Here is a 16,657-nt window from a genome sequence, read left to right on the forward strand (position 1 = left end):
ATTATTTTGAAGTGTATTCAAAGTTTAAATGTTGGAAGGGATTTATTCACACATGATCTCACACCCACAAGCAAACACTGCTCTCAGGTGACCAAGAAATGAAATACATATTACTTTGTCTACATACACTCAATGTGAAGAGCAGGATTAGTATTCCTGGAGGCAGTCCAAAAACAAACTGATGTCCTCTTACACACTAAAACCATTGAAGAATCATCCATGATCTTCAAGTTCTCCTCTTGCGGTTCTGCATTTTTCTCCCTGACTGCGCCCCCTTCTGGGCACCTCTTACCATCCCCTTGAACTGGCCCTGTAGCTTCGCCCGCTTCCTGTTTGACCACAACACACGCACAGATGATGTGACAAACATCTTGCAAGAAAACTATGATTTTGAAAACAGAGTACGTACCTGCGATTTAGCTGGGCCTTCCGCAGAGGGATGTAAGCGTAAGGGTCCGGTTTGCCTGTCTTCTTAACATCCCCTTTTCCTTTCTATCAAAAAAGACACACAAACACATTTTTCGTATATATTTGCATTTTAAGGCTGTCTTTGTGTTTTCTGCATGTTGATGTCTTCACCTTTGACTTGTACTCTGACCCAAAGTCTCTGCTGCCTCTCAAAGCTCTGTGGATGCCCGAACCACCAGCTGAGTAAAACCATGGAAAAAAAATCTATTAATTCACTCAATTCAAATAGCGGGAATTTATTTACAAAAATATTTCATATAAAATACAAGAGACGTCTAAATTGGACAAATGACTATGCTAACGGGCCGCCGTTAAATAAATAAACGAGATATATTGGTATGTTTCACGAGCATACTGCTTGCTTACTTTTTATATGCCATTGTTAAAAAACGAAACTTGCCAAACTTTAAGCCTATTCCAGTGCCATCGACATGATTGTGTACCTTTATACTTGAGATGTGACTCTGTGTCCATATCATCATGTCGAAGGTTCCCCTTTTGTACCTTTTTCTAAAAAAAAAGAGAGAAAAAAAATGAATCAATAGCAAACTTTTTTCTAAAAAAATAAATAAAATAAAATAAAAAAAAGAGAGAAAAAAAGAAATGAATCCATAGCCAACTGTGTTGGACTTTGGCAATTCATCAAGACTAAGAACACTCACTCTCTTCACTCCAGCTTCTTCTTGAATATCTTTCATCTCGGCGTCATCTGCGAGTAGTGTGATGAATTATCAGAACATTTCCGACAGTTTACAAAGAAAAAAAAATAGTGAGTGCTACCTGTCTGATCATCCTCGCCATCCTCTTCTGTGATGATCAGCCGCCCGTCTGGCGTCACCTTGAAGTCGTGCGCTGCCTTGGCACTCTTCTTCTTTTCGGGGTTGGTGGCTGCCGGGGAGCAAAATATTCAATCGTCAAAATGAATGCGTGTGTTTGGAAGTTTATGCAAAGTGTATTTGTAATCGTTAAGATAGTGGTGCATTCCAACAACAACACTGTTTCAGATGCAAAACATGTACATGTTTCCCTCCCAAACATTGCTTGATCTGAAGTGAGTTGATACACATTTATATGTTTTACCAAGCACTCTTTGTGAAACTTTGGGGTCCAAGAAGTTGAGCGGGTCATCCTCTTCTCCCTCCTTGAGCCAGGCTCGACCCTTCTGCTGCTTCCCGCCATTTCTCTTCCTCCCTGCCTTTCCTTCATCCTCTGACAGCTCGCTGTCTGACCCCGCCAAGATGTCCTCAATACTGAGAAGACAAAACCAGCAAGGTGTCACGTGGAAAGACAGGTCAGCGCTCTTTGTGTGGACAAAGAGGTGTTGTACCTGTTACTGGTGGCTTTGGGAGCCTCCTCTTCGCTGTCTGAATCTTCCTGTTGCGTCGCCACTTGTTTCTTTCTCTTATTGCGAGCCTCCGTCTTACGAATGTTGACCAAAACCTTGTGGTATCCCAAAGGTAGCATACTCTTCACCAAGTCAAACCTGAACACAACAACCTACAATGATGCCTTCAAAAGAATAACAGCCCTCTACCAAAATAGATTGTAAGGACTTGCAAGAAAATTGTGCTTGAAATTTAATAGCATAGTATTTGTGATGGTGTAACATGAAGACATCACATTTAAGATGCACTTTATGTGAAATCTTTTCCTGCATTAAGTGAGCATGTATGCAGAGAAAACTCAAATCTTCCTCCAATCCTTACCCAAACTTCCTGACGAACTTGGTCAAGATATTCTTGAGTTTGGCTCTGAAGTGTCTCATCGCATCATCGGTCAAACTACCAATGCCATCCAACTGGCGGGAAATCAAATATTAGAAACTCCCGTCTCCAACTGAAGACTCCATGTTTTTTCATGAAGTGTTATTAACGGTGTGTACCGACCATGACGGTGAGGTGCGACGCCAACGTCTTGGGCTCCATGATGAAAAGGATGACCTTGATGAAGCTCAGCGCTGCTTTGACCACTTCTCTGGTGCGAGAAGCCAGCAATATGCACACGTTGTGCAGAATCTGCTCCATGGTGGACGTCTCAATGAAGTCTGACACAAATAAAAACAATGTGACTTTGACTAGTGGATATAGTAAGTCTACACACGTTGGAATGGCAGCTCATAAAAAAAAAAAAAAATCTCTCATGTAAAGGGATGTGTAGAATTTGAATAGCCACTATATGTCAAGTGTCTTTACCTTTATACTCAAACACCAGGCGTGTGAGCGCCAACACGGTGCAGCTGAGCATCGTGACGGACCCCGTGAAGCCCACATACAAGAGCCGCAGATACTCTTTGATGGCCTCTAAAACACACACACACACATAGTGTTATTAATTGAAGCTTAACAGACTTCTATCATGCATCGAGCCAAACTTCATTCATTCAATAATAATCATGACTTACCTTTGTTAAGATTACCTTGAGCGTTCCCGTAGAAGCGCACAAATGCGCGTCCTATTTCCACCAGCAGGGTGTACGCGCTCTGGCGAGCACCCACCGACATTTCCTTGGTGCAAACGATCACCTGAAGAAGAGAGCATCCTCGAATAAATGTTCGGGATCGATGGCAGGACGTCGTGCGCGTGTTGAGATACCTCTGGCAGAAGCGAGGCGATGAAGTCTTTGTGCTCTTTGTCGAGTCTTTTCATGATGTGGATCAGACACTTCAGGCGCGGCTGAGAACAATTGGACAACGCGACTCATTGAATAATCATCCCGACGGGTCTTGCAATTTTTTTATAATGTTTGTTTTTAAGATTGTAGTTTCGCAGTGGGGTTAGCCAGTGAGTTAATACAGTTAGCAAGATTTGATTTTATAGCATGAAAACGAGTATTTTGTACTCTTTACTCACCCTTTTTGCTGGCGATGAAGCACTTTTCAGATTGTCAAGCAGGACCATCTTCAAAGTCTCAATGTTGGCCGCGACAAACGACCTGCACTCGTCTCTCTCCCCCGCGCACATCTCCTCCAGCACGCGGTAAGCCTTCTTCTGCATGGCCGGTTTCTTCATCTGAGCGAGAACACTGACGGTTTAGAGAACTGGAAACAAGTTTGAAGCCTGCGGCGCTTTTGACTGCGCATGCGCACGCAAACCTCCAAATATGGCTTGATGAGCTCAAACATCTTTGTCATTGTTGGCTGATCCAAAAAGGGCGCCATGGCAACCACAAGGTCCATCATTGACAACCTGACAAGTAGTGGATGGAGAAAACATTTTACATCTGATATAGAGTGTTTCCTCAAGTCATCATTCATTTGAGAAATTGAATGCCTCCTCTAATAGTTTCCATTTCTTAAGGGGAGGCATTCCAAAGTAGGTTTCAAACTAGGGTTAGGGTCTGAAGTAGAAAAACTTACCGGGTGAACTCTGTGCTCTCTGTATCATTCAATCTCTCGATGGATTTTTGCAGAAACATGTTGATCATCTAAGGGCCGTGTAGAGTTTGATTAGCACGAGTATCTTTAAACAAAACTGCACATGTATGTTTTTTTAATCCCACCTGCAATTCAGTGACTGTCAAGTAGAATTTGATAGTTTCGAAGACGGCCATCCTGTAGGCTCGAGGCTCTCCTTCGGCAGGCTTCTGGGTGTACACGTTGAAAAGGATGGGCAGGAAGTTCTTGGAAAAGCGGCCCACTTCATTTTTTTCCTCCGCTGCAGACACGGAGAGCGGTTCAGAGGCGGCAGTGTCCGCAAATGGAACGACTTTCCACACAAAACGACATCGTACCAGTTGTGCAGCTCTTATTGATGAGGGTGCGCATGGCTTGGCAGACGATGAGCCTCAGGTCGGGCCGCTCGCTGATGGCCACGCCAAGAATGCGGGCGATGCCTTTAAAGGAATCCATCAAATCCACGGGGCATGTGCAAAAACCGGGCAGCATGGTCCAAATCTGAAAGAGAACATCCGGTGATTAACAAACATGCTGTTTTGTGGGTATGTATGGAGAATTCATTTCTGCTGGATGCTCAATACAGCACAAAGGACTCACCTGAAGCTGTAAGATCTGATAGACTTTGGCTTCCAGTTTCTGACCCGCTTGCTCCAACTCTTCAGCTACAACACATTGAGAAGCAAAGCATTAGCCAATGTCACATTTAAACTGAGCTTGTGACAAATGTTCAGATGTACATCTCTGCTTGAGCGTGGAGGCCAAAGGAAGGAAATAAGAAGTGAAGAAGCCCAGGTGAGTGTTCTTCACATGATCGCGAATGACCGGGACGAGCCAGCTCCGCGGGAACTCCAGGTTGTCGCTGGTGACCACCAAAAAAAAAGACGCACAAACAAACAGTCCAGTTACAGCCAAACAAGCCCAATTACATTATTTCTAGAATGTAATGCAAACACTGGACGCTTACTCATAGCCAGTGATGTTTAGCGGTACTACTCCCAAAACAGTCTCAGGGCCCATGCTCTGAACAGCGCCCCCTACTGCCAGATCCAGTTCGCCACTGTACGGGAACCGAGGAGTGGCTCGAAGGTCGGCAAGTGACTGCAAAGACTACAAGCATGGGGGAAATCTCAAAAAATTGCTCTCATGATTTTTTTTTTTAAGCTCGTTGAAGAAGACCTATACGCACACATTATAAATATGAATATTATAATGAAACCATACTTAGAGGTATCACTGTACCTTGGTCATGACAGGGTGCGCTTGTTTCCCCGCAACTTTGTAGAAGCAGCCAAGTATTTGCATCACAAAAGGCCAGGAGGCATGAAAGCGATAGGACAAGCCTTCCTCAACAACACTGAAACACACACATCACACGTATTGACCTGGCGGCACTGCCTGTAAATTGTTTCAAAATGACTAAAGCTCTGCTACCGAAACATTTTGTAGACATAGGCGGGGTTTCCCGTCGAGGCCGTGGGAGAAACCATTCCAATTTCCTCCATGCGTGGACCAACGCACTCGATTAGCAGCGTCTGAAACATGAACATGAGCGGACCGGTACAGTATCTATCCATTTCGAACAGCATTTGAACGCAGCATGAGTGTCTTATACGTTGAGGACGAAGCCATTGTTTACAGTGAACTGAGTGGTACATTTTTTATTTTTATTTCAACCTTTACTGGAGATTGCTTTACCTTGAGCATGCTGGCGGCCGCAGACACCACTTGCACGTGAGGGGACAACAAGCAGGACATGGCGGCCGAAAAGAGGCGAGGCATGTGACCCAGACTCAGCGAACTCTGCAAACTGCACAAAAAAAAAACCCCCACTCACTTATTTGGGACATGAAGATAAACTCCCTTGATAATTCCCCAAGTGCACGTTACCATGCCAAGTGGATGTGCGCCTTCTCCATAACGGCGAGCCAGGCCAAAAGAGGTTGCAAGTCATTCTCACTAGGCAGGTAGTCATATAAAGCCTATGGAGAGAAATGATCCTTCAATGGTAGGACAGCATTTTGCTTTTTACAATGCTCCAGTCTTACTGTGATTATTTGTGCGTTGAGTTCAGGTGACAGGGTTGAAGCGTTCGGCTTCCCGCTGAAGAGTCTGTGGAAGGTCTGCATGGCACTGGCGGTCACCAGCTTCACACAGAAAAGACGACCGCAACTGTCATTACGTTACGTCAATATAAATTAAGTCAAATATAAATTAAGTCAAATATATGAACAAGCTAGAATATTTAAAAAACTGAAAATGGAGCTGTTAACATGAAAAGATAGCAAAAAAGGATCACATTGGAAAAGCTAAATATGAGAAGTATGCATTTGAATTTTGCAATGAACAACAGATTAAAATTGAAATCAAAATTTGAAATACTTGGTTTTTGGATGATCAATAAAGACTATCTTCCAGCATTGCGAGAAAACAAGCCGCTAGCAATTTTAAATAACTTCTCACCACACGGCTGAGCGTCATGACTCGCAGCAACGTTTCACAACACGACTTGACGAGCCCGAGAGGAAACGACGACATCAGCTCCTTCAGGAGGCCCAGCACGTGAAGCGTGGTGGTGTCCTCTCTGCTTCCTGCACAGAGAAGAAACATCAATGAAACGACTTCATTCCCGACAGATTGAATATGTGGCCTACCTCCCGCCTGGTCCATCTCCTTGATGCAAAACTTGGCTGTGGACGCGGCAGCAGGGTGATGAGCGGGCGCTTTCTCCGCGAACATGAAGTCGCTCCCTCGGATGATGGCGCACACGCCTTGCTGTGCCGCTTTACGCACCTGCACGGGGGGTATACAAATAACAACGTCGAGAATGACCGGTGATCGCCTAAACTCAACTGGGTTAGCAAAACTTTGAGACAAGCGAGCTGACCTTAGGTTTGCTGTGCACGGTGAAGCTGAGCAAGCCGTGGTACGCCTGAAGAGTGGACGGGTAAGTCCACACATTCACGTCCTGCTTCCTCAACAGCGTGGCCAAGCACGATAAGATCTAAGGAGGAACAGAAACCAGACGATCAGTCTGATGTACTTGGAAACAATCAGGAGAAAAAATAAAGTATTCACCCATCTGAGAGACGAGGAGCTTTCAGATGAGGCCTGCCGGGATATGATGTCCATCAAAGCTTTGGTGGTATCTGAGAATTTGGACATCAGCACTGGGGCAGGGACCCTGAAAGCAGCCAATTGCATTTATTTCATGCTTGAAGAATCGGATATAATTGCATCCATTTTTGGGATGACAAACCTTTTCATGGTCAGGTTGAGCAGATACGCCACTGCGGCCTGCGACTCATCTGAATCCACTGCTTCCAGAGTGGTCATCTACATTTACACAGAAGAACAAAAACTTCATGTTTTGATAATGCATTACAGAACAAACCTGAATAAATGTTCAATAAATTGCCTGCACAGATAATAAAATCTTTGTTTGTGACAGATTGGACTTTAACGGATCCATGCATAACAGCTTGGATCCTGGTTGACCTTTTAAGTATCAATACACAAAGTCAGCAAACACACTTACCAAAGCGGCAAAATATTCCGTTTCGGTTTCCTTCCCTCCCTGACTGCGAATCACCTCCGTTACAGCTGCTAATACAGCGCAGATCTGCAGGACACGTTTAAAAACTAGGTTACTATCACATTTTTTGGATGGCAGACATCCACTTCTCTCCTTACCTCTTTGTGAGCGGCCGAGTTGGATTCCCAGAAACGTTGCACCTTCCTGAAGGTCAGGTTGGAGCAATCCGAGAGGCCGCTGAGGAAGGTGCCTGATGTCCTCTCAGAAAGTGCCTGATCCGGCTCATCCACCATGAACGCATCTTTCTGGCTCGCTGTTTTGATTTCCAATGGTCCCGTCTGCAGTTCGTTGTGGAGCTTGAGCGCATCGACAGTCAGATCACTTTGTCCTAATAAGAAAAAAACAGCATGACACTATTTGTTTACAAGGTAAAACATGAAATGTTGAAAGAGAACTACACTTACTAAATATGCAGATATTTTACGAGAACAATAAACCCAGCAAATAAAGTGATACTGTAAACCTATTTACCATCAGAAGGGCACGAATGTGTTAAAAACATTTGTTGTGATTTCATCAAAGTCTGTTTTACACTCATACACTGATTAGATCAAAACACTGATGTAACCTGCACACTACATTAGTGTTGGAGTTTGAATTAAAGCAAAGCTTCAACTCAAGCATTATTATAATGGAGAGGAATGTTATTTCATACTTTTAAAGCTACTCAAACAAATGACAAAGTTTGATTGAAGCTAACTGTCCAGAAGAAGCTATATTAGCCCGGCCCCTTAACCACGTGCAAAATCAATCTTTACCGGACGGTCGGCTGAAAAAGCGACTTTTAGCAGCATGTCGATGTCGACTCGTCTGTGGGTTGGACTCGCTGCTGTGTCCCTTCTTCCATCGTTTGAGTTTGGAGCCCGACCCGGATCTAAGTTTCCCCGATTTGACCATTTTCACGATTTCCCTGCCTGCCGTGTAAGTACACGCAGCTTCCGAGTCCACACAGATGACTCTGTCGCTCTTTTGATGACGTCATGGCGTTGTTGAAATGCCTGCGGCATTGTTAAATTGCCTGCAGAGTGCGCTGTTGAGCTGAAAATGAACATATCTGCACAAAACAGTAGTTCAAATTAAAAATGCAGACGTCTGAAAGTAAATTTGAATATCATAACTGTGTTTGCATTATCACAGTGTTGTTGCGTTTTATGACAATTCTTTGTGAGTTACAGTATATCGAATTTGTAAATAAAGTAGCTCCTGTTTTGAAAAAAACTCCAGTTCCAGACACTTTTTTTTATTTTTTAAAAACAAATGTAATATATTACAGTAACAAGTCCTGAAAGGGATAAATATATATATATTTGAAACAATTGCTGCTGATATCCAAACGTGGTCACATCAGCTGGATGGAACTCAGCAGCACATGCCACACTTCCAGCCACTTGATGCGTTGCAGGTTCTTAAGTTGATGTTCCAAGCCCAGCTGGACTTTGTCATCCAAGGTCATATTGAAAGTGTTGTTGCCACATCGGATGACAATCTGGATGGTGACAAGACAGCATACTTGAGTTTGTCAACATTTTCTCCAGGTTAACCCTGGGAACATAGTATTTAGGATTTTTTGACAGGTCAAAGCGGGCACAAGTGCAGATCTTCACATTCATTTGATTGATGACCTTGAAGTTGAGTCCGGGTTCAAATTTGTGGTGTTGCGAAGCGTTCTCGGTCTTTTGGGCAGTTTGGTTGTCCGCTCGGGAGTTGAGCACAATGGTTTTGTTTCCAAAGTGGAAATTCAGTTGAAGCGCTGTCACGTTGTCTTCTTTGCCCAGAAGCAGCTTGACGATGAGCCTGCAAATGCACTGTTGCGATAACGTCCTTGTTTTTGGGTGGAAAGAAAATATTACCTCTCTGCATTGGACTTGACCTGTCCTCTGATGATAACGTTGCGATTCACACTGAGACCATCGTTGAGTTCAGCTTGGAATGCACCATTCTGTGCAATTGAGAAAACGCGTGCAGCTCAACTTTTTTTTCCAAAAATCCCCAATAAGGTTGACTTTGTCTTTGTTCAATGCCAAGTTGATGTTAGATGTTTCACGGCGCAAACAACTTACCGGGTTAGGAAACACGCCGAGCAGGCACGAGCACAAGGAGTCATTCGAGGCACACGATGCGGACTGATTGATTGATATTTTGCAGACCTCCGGTGCTGAAATGGTTTGCAGCACAGTTGTGGTTTTCAACATAGTTGGAAGGGTAGTGTGACCAGGGGCAGAAGAAGCACAAGGAGTACAGGTAGGAAGAGAGGAGGTAGTGGTGGATATTGGAAAGGCAGGAGAAGCAGGACGATAACAAGGACGACAAAGACATGTGTCTGCAGGGACACAATCCATGTGAAAAGAAAGAAAAGTGCACATTTAGACATTCCTGAGTTGCTAATAAATTGCATGTAGCCACAATCAACAAAGTGAATAGACAAACCCAGGACAATCTTGCAGATGTAATCTAATGATTGATGACAGGACATGACTTTCCACTTGTAGGTTGCATACTCCAGCGCAACGCATTGTGGGATGTCCCACCCTTTGGGTATCTGAATAGTGCTCCAGTTCCTGAAAGAAAACAATCCGTTAAAGATGCCAAATAAGTGAGCAGGAGGACCAATTCAACGATGCGGCCTTTGAAGATCACAAGCTTTGTCTTCTAACTAGAAGGGCACTTACTTGGGGTAGTAAGTACTTCCGTCGGTCCATTTCCATTCATCGGTAGGGATGTTACGGGACAAACCGATCCAGCAATGCCATTTTAGATAGTGTGACTTCAGCCACGACTGCAAAAGGAAGAGACAGAACGATGGAGAAGATGGAGAATGTATGTTCACATCAGTGTGAGTGTGTGTGCTTGTGAGTACGTAAAAGGAGTCACCAGCTCAGCTTGGTCCCAAATGCTAAGCAGATGGCCTCCGCGTGATAAGCAGTCAGCTTCAGCATCACTCCACATGTTTACGCCCAGATGAAATGTGTAACAAGCGTTCCTTTCCGTCCACCAGCCCATCGGACAGTTGTGCATGTCTACGACAACACCAAACAACAATGATGACATCCAGCATGTGACCTCTTTTGCTGCACATGCAGTATGACTCGAAGGTCAAATTTATTCTTGCATTGCTCTTATATATGAAGTATTTACTAACCAGTGCAGGTCCAACACAGGCCAGGAATGAATAGCAGCATCACGGTAACTGGCGGGCTCATGTTCGGGCCGGCGCCTACTCAGACGATAACAAAAAAAAAAGCAGCAACTGACGAGAAGGGTAACGCAGTGGTGTGTGACTACTGCCAGCTTCTCCTGTCCCACAAACATGCCATGTCACAGAAGACTCAAAGAAGTAATGTTCTTTTTGTGCTTTGAATGCTTTGTGTATACGTGCGATGACATTTTAGAGCCTCCATTAAGCAAGTGCTTGATAATGAAAAAAAAAACTTTCATCTGGAAACGATGTCTGCTGAACGCATCACAACAAAGCAGACCAAAAAAAAAAAAGGAAGACATGCACTAAATCCACTAATGAAACATTTGCCAGCTGAAAGGTTGAAAAAAATAAGAGCTCAAAATGGATGGCGACTAATTCAATGAAATGATCAAGTACAGTGGATAATTGGTTCCAAGACCATGTGAAAATCTGCAAAGTAATGTCACCCTCTCATTTTTAACATATATACATTTTTGTGTATCAATAAGTGTATATTAAACCTTATAAGTGCATATGTTATCAGAACATTAAATAATAGTTTCAAACATGTAAATAATACGTAGTAAAAATGACAAACAGAAAATACTGTATAATATAAATGTAAACATGATACTTGTGTGTGTGTGCTGATATAAAAGCAAGCTGGTGACGGCACGCTTTGAGGCGGCTTCCTAAAAACCTGGATTCCGGCAGCTTCCTGCAGTTGTAAAAAGATGCCAGTCATAATTTGTAATTGTTTCATTTAAGGTTACAGAGAAACAAGAAGCAATCATCTGATCGTGGATGTATTTATTTGTAATAGCCAAGAAATGACAATGACTGAGCACAAAGTCAATCGACCAAACAACACACACAGATGCAAATATTTACATTTATCTTCCCTGTCTCCCAGTTCTCCTCTCAAATTCTACGTGGAAAAAAAGAGAGAAGGTATTTTCTATTTTTGGATGCCCAAGGAAACTGCATGGAGTTTGCCACTGAGAACAAAGACCAATACCCAAGACAAAGAGGGGTGTTATCAATGGAGGTGAAACTTAGAAATGAAGATAGTGATATAAACAAGGATGTGCAATTTGGGTTTCTATTTTTCCATCTAACACAGGGGTGGGAAACCTCTGACCTATCAGAAGATGTTTGAGTTTTTTCTAAAATTCTAGAGGCCCATTTATAGTGTTTATGTTTCAGTATTTGTGGGTTGAAATGCTCTTGGCTTTTCTATGCAGTATGGCTCACAAGCCGATGGTTACCAGCCCCTCAAAAGTGTTTCAGTGCTTATTTTTTGGAAGTATATTTGGAAAAATTGGGAGAACAAATACAAAAAGGAACATTATAAAAACAATACTCTCATAGAAAATTGTACAGAAATTCCCAGTGCATAAAGCTCTCCAGCTTACCTGTTCTCACTTTCCGCCCTTTTTTTATTATTATCTTTTTTTTTAACGATTGCACCCCTCTCAGTCGGCTATAGGTGGAGGGTTCATGTTGACAATGACTTGGACAACAAAGTCTTTTTGTATTTTGGCATCCTGCAGACGAGTCTTGTCCGTGAGGAGTTTCCCAGAGAAGAACCACCTCTGGCGGGACACATCAATGGCCTCTTGATCTTCCAGCTGCTTCTTCAGCTCGGCGATGGAGTCGGCCAAGCTGGCAGTCAGACGCACATCTTTGCCTAGACAATAAAAAAAAAAGTCAGATACCAACATGCTTTTTTGACTATATTGTTCTCTGTCCTTTCTTTTCTTACCTGAGGACAGTCGCACACGCAGTTGGAACTCTTGCCTGCAGGGAGGAGGCTGCACTTGCTTTTGTGTGGATTCACAAACTTTGCTCTCGTTGCATGTTTCATTGATGAGATTGACAGGCGGTACCAAAGTGTACGCAGGAAGTTGGTAACGGTTGCCCAGCTCGTCGTAACTCTCTGTGAGAGAGCCTGCGCAGATTCCAAACAACCCACTCGAGTCAAAATCCTCCGTCATTACATATTCCACCCAAAATTAATGTCAGGGAAAGTGTTAAAACCTTTTAAGAAAATGGCATTTAACAACTGTAATAAGCCTAAAAATTGTGAAAAATTCTATATAAGAACACATGAGAAGTTGGTCTAATTTTATTTGTTAATCAAGGGCACTTTAGAAAATGGCAGTTGTGACCCGACTCAAAATCTGAATATTATTTGGACCTCTGTGGAAAATTGTAAGATTGCCATTTAGAGCAAGGAAGTAGACCAAATACAGTGGAGAGAAAACAATGATTTTTTTTATTTTATTTGATTGATTATAACATTTAAAGATTTTTCTGTGTAGATTAATACGCACTTGACATACCAGTGTTTTTTTTCTGCATGTCTCTGTGTGCACCAATCCAGTGGCAGTGGTCACACAGGACTATTATGTAATAACTATTAGTGGCGTAATCCCTGAACAAGCGATACGCGGCCATCTGTAAACTGCCCTCTGACATTTTGAAAATTATGACAAGAGACCTTGTGCTCAAAAATGTGAGTGCGTACCGTGAGGCAGAGTGATGCAGGCTCCGTCTACGATGGCCTGCGCTAGCTCCAGGTCATTGCACTCGGCGGCCAGGGCTGCCGCCCGGAGCGCGTCCCATATCTCTTTGCGTCCATCAAAAGCCGGAGCCGTGTCCCAAAACTCATCCCGCTTGCTCCTGAGCTGACCCTCGGTCATCGGGTATTCGCTCTTCCACTTGGGACGCTCCTTCTTGAGCGGCTCGTTACGTCCTGAAGACAAATGTAGGACGCATTCAGTTAGTACGAGTGATGAATTCATTATATATGATGACGAAATAACATTTACAGAAAAATGTTTGTTATATTTTTTGATGAATTGTTCAAACATAAATAAATAAATAAAAATAATATATATATATATATATATAAATATTTATGCCACTTCGACAATCAATCTTATATTACAAATAGGACCATATACTTTATTGTAAAGTACAAACTAAGACAAAATATTTCAATGAGTAAACAAGATCTCAATTGTGTGTAATGTGAGTCAGGGGGCTTGCTCGTTGCCTCTTCCCCGATAAAGGGAGCATTTATTTTTCAGCAGACAAAGTTCATCCCCCCCACACACACATAGGGGTTGGAATTAAAGTGATTCATTTTCACGAGTGTGGATTGTTGGCGTGAGCAGTAACACACATATATGTGAGCCACACATGGGTGGGTGGACGCTGCACAGGATTATAGGCGGTAATCAGGTGCCACATAACAGGATTTAGCTGTCTTCAAAGGGCATTGGCTGGCCAGAGGAGTATGTCTTGGCCAATGACAGTCAGCATTAGCACGTGCTGCATGGCCTCAAATGATTTATAAACAATATCAGCTAGGCCACCTGGTATTGCAATGCAAGGTTTATTCTATTTGGTTTGCAGCATGATGATTAAAAAAAAAAAAAAATGGGATAACCGTTCAGAGTATTTCATTGCAATCCATAGTTTTCCTCTTTGTTAAATTGCAAAGCAGCCAATCGTGTTTAATAATTTGACATTTGACTTCATTTGCCTACATGAATATAGCATTCATCTATATGGCAAATTTAGGAAAATGCACCAGTAAAATGTAAAATTATAAAGTTTTGTGCGCATCGCCGTTAGGGCTGTCTAGAGGAGATTTTCATTCTTTGGTGTTCCATTATATTTGCAGAAGAGTAATAATAGGCTACATCAACACATAAATACAAATAACTTTCAAGTACAAATGAAATTGTAGCGGTGCAATTGTGAGTTTGTTTATCTGCATAAACATTAGTGAGAATATCTTTAAGCATTTCTATAAAAGTGAGCAAGGTGGAAGAGATTTGTCTCAGCAACTATTTACATTGATCGTGTTGAGAAAAATGTAACATTAAGTTTCAATGAATCAGAAAGAAATGAATAATCTTATACACGCCGCAAACAAACACTTTTGATTGTAACCTAATTTCACCCATCAACCCATCCTTCATCTCGACTTACTTTTCAGCAATATCCTTAAAGGAGGATTCTGAGAATGGTAGTAGTTGAACTCTCTGGAATTGGGGACTCCCATAACCGCTTTGTTATTTGTTGTTAACGCTGCTACATCCACAGGTGTCGGTCAAATAGACGACAACAAGTTGGTCTGTCTGGTTTAGTCGACCATCTGCGCCACCGAGTAACTCAAGTGCTTAGAAATAAACCCCCACCCACCTCGACTTAGACATATTCTAACAACCGGCCATATATATCCTCTCCTTGCTTTTCATGGAACAAGAGTTGGCAAGAACAAGTTCTGAAGGTTGCATCTCTGCACGAGGCCTAATCCTATCACTTCTATTTGGAGAAAGGATAAAAAAAAAAAAAAAAAAAAGCCCAATGCTAGCATGCCAAACCTATTAGTGGTCAATAAAACACAGTCAGACGTTCGATAGGCTAAGATCCTTTGAACGGCTGTAACTAGGTGTACTGTCAGCTGCGAACTTTGGAATCTTTAGGAACAATAAAAAGGCTTTGTGGACAAATTCTATCTTCACCACAATGCATTAGGAAATGACACATTCGAACGTGAAGACAATTTTGGGATTTTTCAGTAAAGGTCACAGCATGGATTTGAGGCCTGAAACACATTTTATGTCTTTTTAGATGAATGCATTACAAATTGGAGAGATTTTTCAAAGGGGAAACATGCCAAATAACTGGTAGCTGCATTTAAAAGACAAAATCAGCAGGCCCATTTACCGAATCGGTTTATTGTTCATGGAACAGCACACAGCAAACCTGCTTTGTGTACTATGCCATGACATGGTCACAAAAGAGGGCATGAAGCCATCAAAACTGCTTTGGTACATGAAGCATGGTATTAAAAGGCAATCTTTAATAAGAAATGATAATAATAATAAAATGATAGACATTTTTGTAGGCATGTAGTGGTAATGGTCACAATCGTTGATGCTTAACCTGTGAATATTACTACCAACTATCTAAAAGGTGTGAATTTGAGAAGATTCTTTTATTTCCTAAACCAGACAAAGTCGTTTAACTTCTTCCCGAGACAAATCATCTCACAGATTTTGGAAATGAACAAGCATGTTTAAAGGGGTCAATAATGCTTGATCCAAGCCTCCAAACCACAATAGCAGAACTGTGAAGCAGACGTGCAAATCACTTTATCATGGCTCTTTCTGATGTTACTCCAACCACTAACACAAATATGGATAGTCGCTTACCTCCACGTTTTTTGCTCCTGGTCAAGCTCCGAACACTCCCTTGGCCGTCGCTCCTACTCCTCCCCACGCAGCCCCCCATCACGCTACCTGCAGATAGATTTAAATGCACTAAATCACCTTTATGTTTGTCCCTTCAAATAAGACAAAAATACAATGTGCAATTGTGCAAAAAAAGAAAAAGCATCGTGGGAAGGAATTGTGACAGCTCAGCGCGTTTCTGATCGGTCTGCCATGTTTACGTCACGTGTACTGCCAGCTGACCCAAGCACGCACCAGGTACACGCGCCACTATCTTTGATATTTTGCACTATTTTAGGCAGATTTTTATTAATATCACATGATATATAGATGCAATCCATATAAAATGCAATTTATTAATTCCTAAATTGACAATGGTTTTTTTTTAGTTCATTTTATTAATTACGCACCTGAAATCCAGTCTGCTAAATGTTGCATTCGTCTGCAGTTGGCTTGCCACATTCGAATTCCGAGTTTTTTCAAGAGACCACAAAAATGTCAAAAAGGTCAGGTTGTGCTACAGAAGCCTTCGGCGAAGTCCCATTTAATATGTGCAAATAAGGAAAATTGACAAGAAAATAAAATGCAAAATGCAAAAACAAAAAGGCAAATATTTCTCCACCAAATCCTGTGGGACAGAATACTAAACCAAAACGAGCAGAAGATTTTGCATCGATAGAGAATAAAGCCCGATCAGTGTTCGAGCATGCGCTGTCAAGAGCATTTCTTCAGACGCTGTGAAGTTAACTGAAGTAAAAGCAGAATGTCTTTC

The 16,657-nt window shown here is 42.3% G+C and overlaps 3 protein-coding genes and 1 long non-coding RNA gene across 8 annotated transcripts; 1 reads left to right on the forward strand and 3 right to left on the reverse strand.

Annotated features, from left to right (window-relative positions):
- Positions 1-20: 20 nt before the first annotated feature.
- Positions 21-8,426, reverse strand: rrp12 (ribosomal RNA processing 12 homolog). Of its 2 annotated transcripts, none has more exons than XM_085922647.1 (34): positions 8,214-8,426; positions 7,554-7,783; positions 7,399-7,482; positions 7,120-7,196; positions 6,939-7,044; positions 6,748-6,864; positions 6,515-6,653; positions 6,324-6,451; positions 5,909-6,007; positions 5,751-5,842; positions 5,559-5,670; positions 5,295-5,395; positions 5,103-5,217; positions 4,828-4,970; positions 4,601-4,722; positions 4,461-4,525; positions 4,199-4,361; positions 3,968-4,122; positions 3,825-3,892; positions 3,561-3,654; positions 3,319-3,477; positions 3,061-3,141; positions 2,885-2,990; positions 2,661-2,768; positions 2,355-2,512; positions 2,175-2,266; positions 1,796-1,951; positions 1,549-1,718; positions 1,249-1,356; positions 1,131-1,177; positions 912-978; positions 580-647; positions 410-492; positions 21-329 (listed from the first exon to the last, which is right to left on the reverse strand). In XM_085922647.1, the coding sequence occupies exons 1-34, from the start codon at positions 8,350-8,352 to the stop codon at positions 227-229; spliced, it is 3,855 nt and encodes a 1,284-aa protein (XP_085778773.1). In that variant the 5' UTR covers positions 8,353-8,426; the 3' UTR covers positions 21-226. The 2 variants fall into 2 exon arrangements, with proteins under 2 accessions (XP_085778773.1, XP_085778772.1); XM_085922646.1 differs by having other exon boundaries at positions 2,870-2,990.
- Positions 8,427-8,679: 253 nt separating this feature from the next.
- LOC147050216 (uncharacterized) lies at positions 8,680-10,744 on the reverse strand. 4 transcript variants are annotated; one of them, XM_085922667.1, is made up of 8 exons: positions 10,595-10,744; positions 10,327-10,472; positions 10,125-10,231; positions 9,883-10,013; positions 9,516-9,775; positions 9,306-9,394; positions 9,078-9,249; positions 8,680-8,941 (listed from the first exon to the last, which is right to left on the reverse strand). In XM_085922667.1, the coding sequence occupies exons 1-8, from the start codon at positions 10,653-10,655 to the stop codon at positions 8,795-8,797; spliced, it is 1,113 nt and encodes a 370-aa protein (XP_085778793.1). In that variant the 5' UTR covers positions 10,656-10,744; the 3' UTR covers positions 8,680-8,794. The 4 variants fall into 4 exon arrangements, with proteins under 4 accessions (XP_085778793.1, XP_085778795.1, XP_085778794.1 ...); XM_085922669.1 differs by having other exon boundaries at positions 8,790-8,997; XM_085922668.1 differs by having other exon boundaries at positions 8,790-9,249; positions 9,516-9,610.
- A 174-nt stretch (positions 10,745-10,918) lies between these two features.
- LOC147050217 (uncharacterized) lies at positions 10,919-12,349 on the forward strand. Its single transcript, XR_015067456.1, has 3 exons — positions 10,919-11,090; positions 11,547-11,681; positions 12,187-12,349. It is a non-coding gene; the product is annotated as an uncharacterized LOC147050217 (long non-coding RNA).
- Positions 11,417-16,617, reverse strand: ubtd1a (ubiquitin domain containing 1a). Its single transcript, XM_085922670.1, has 5 exons — positions 16,296-16,617; positions 15,868-15,954; positions 13,164-13,391; positions 12,399-12,584; positions 11,417-12,323 (listed from the first exon to the last, which is right to left on the reverse strand). The coding sequence occupies exons 1-5, from the start codon at positions 16,345-16,347 to the stop codon at positions 12,109-12,111; spliced, it is 768 nt and encodes a 255-aa protein (XP_085778796.1). The 5' UTR covers positions 16,348-16,617; the 3' UTR covers positions 11,417-12,108.
- Positions 16,618-16,657: the final 40 nt, after the last annotated feature.

Source organism: Syngnathus leptorhynchus, chromosome 10 (assembly GCF_054491065.1).
Source record: "Syngnathus leptorhynchus isolate UIUO chromosome 10, UIUO_Slep, whole genome shotgun sequence".
NCBI classification, from domain to species: domain Eukaryota; kingdom Metazoa; phylum Chordata; class Actinopteri; order Syngnathiformes; family Syngnathidae; genus Syngnathus; species Syngnathus leptorhynchus.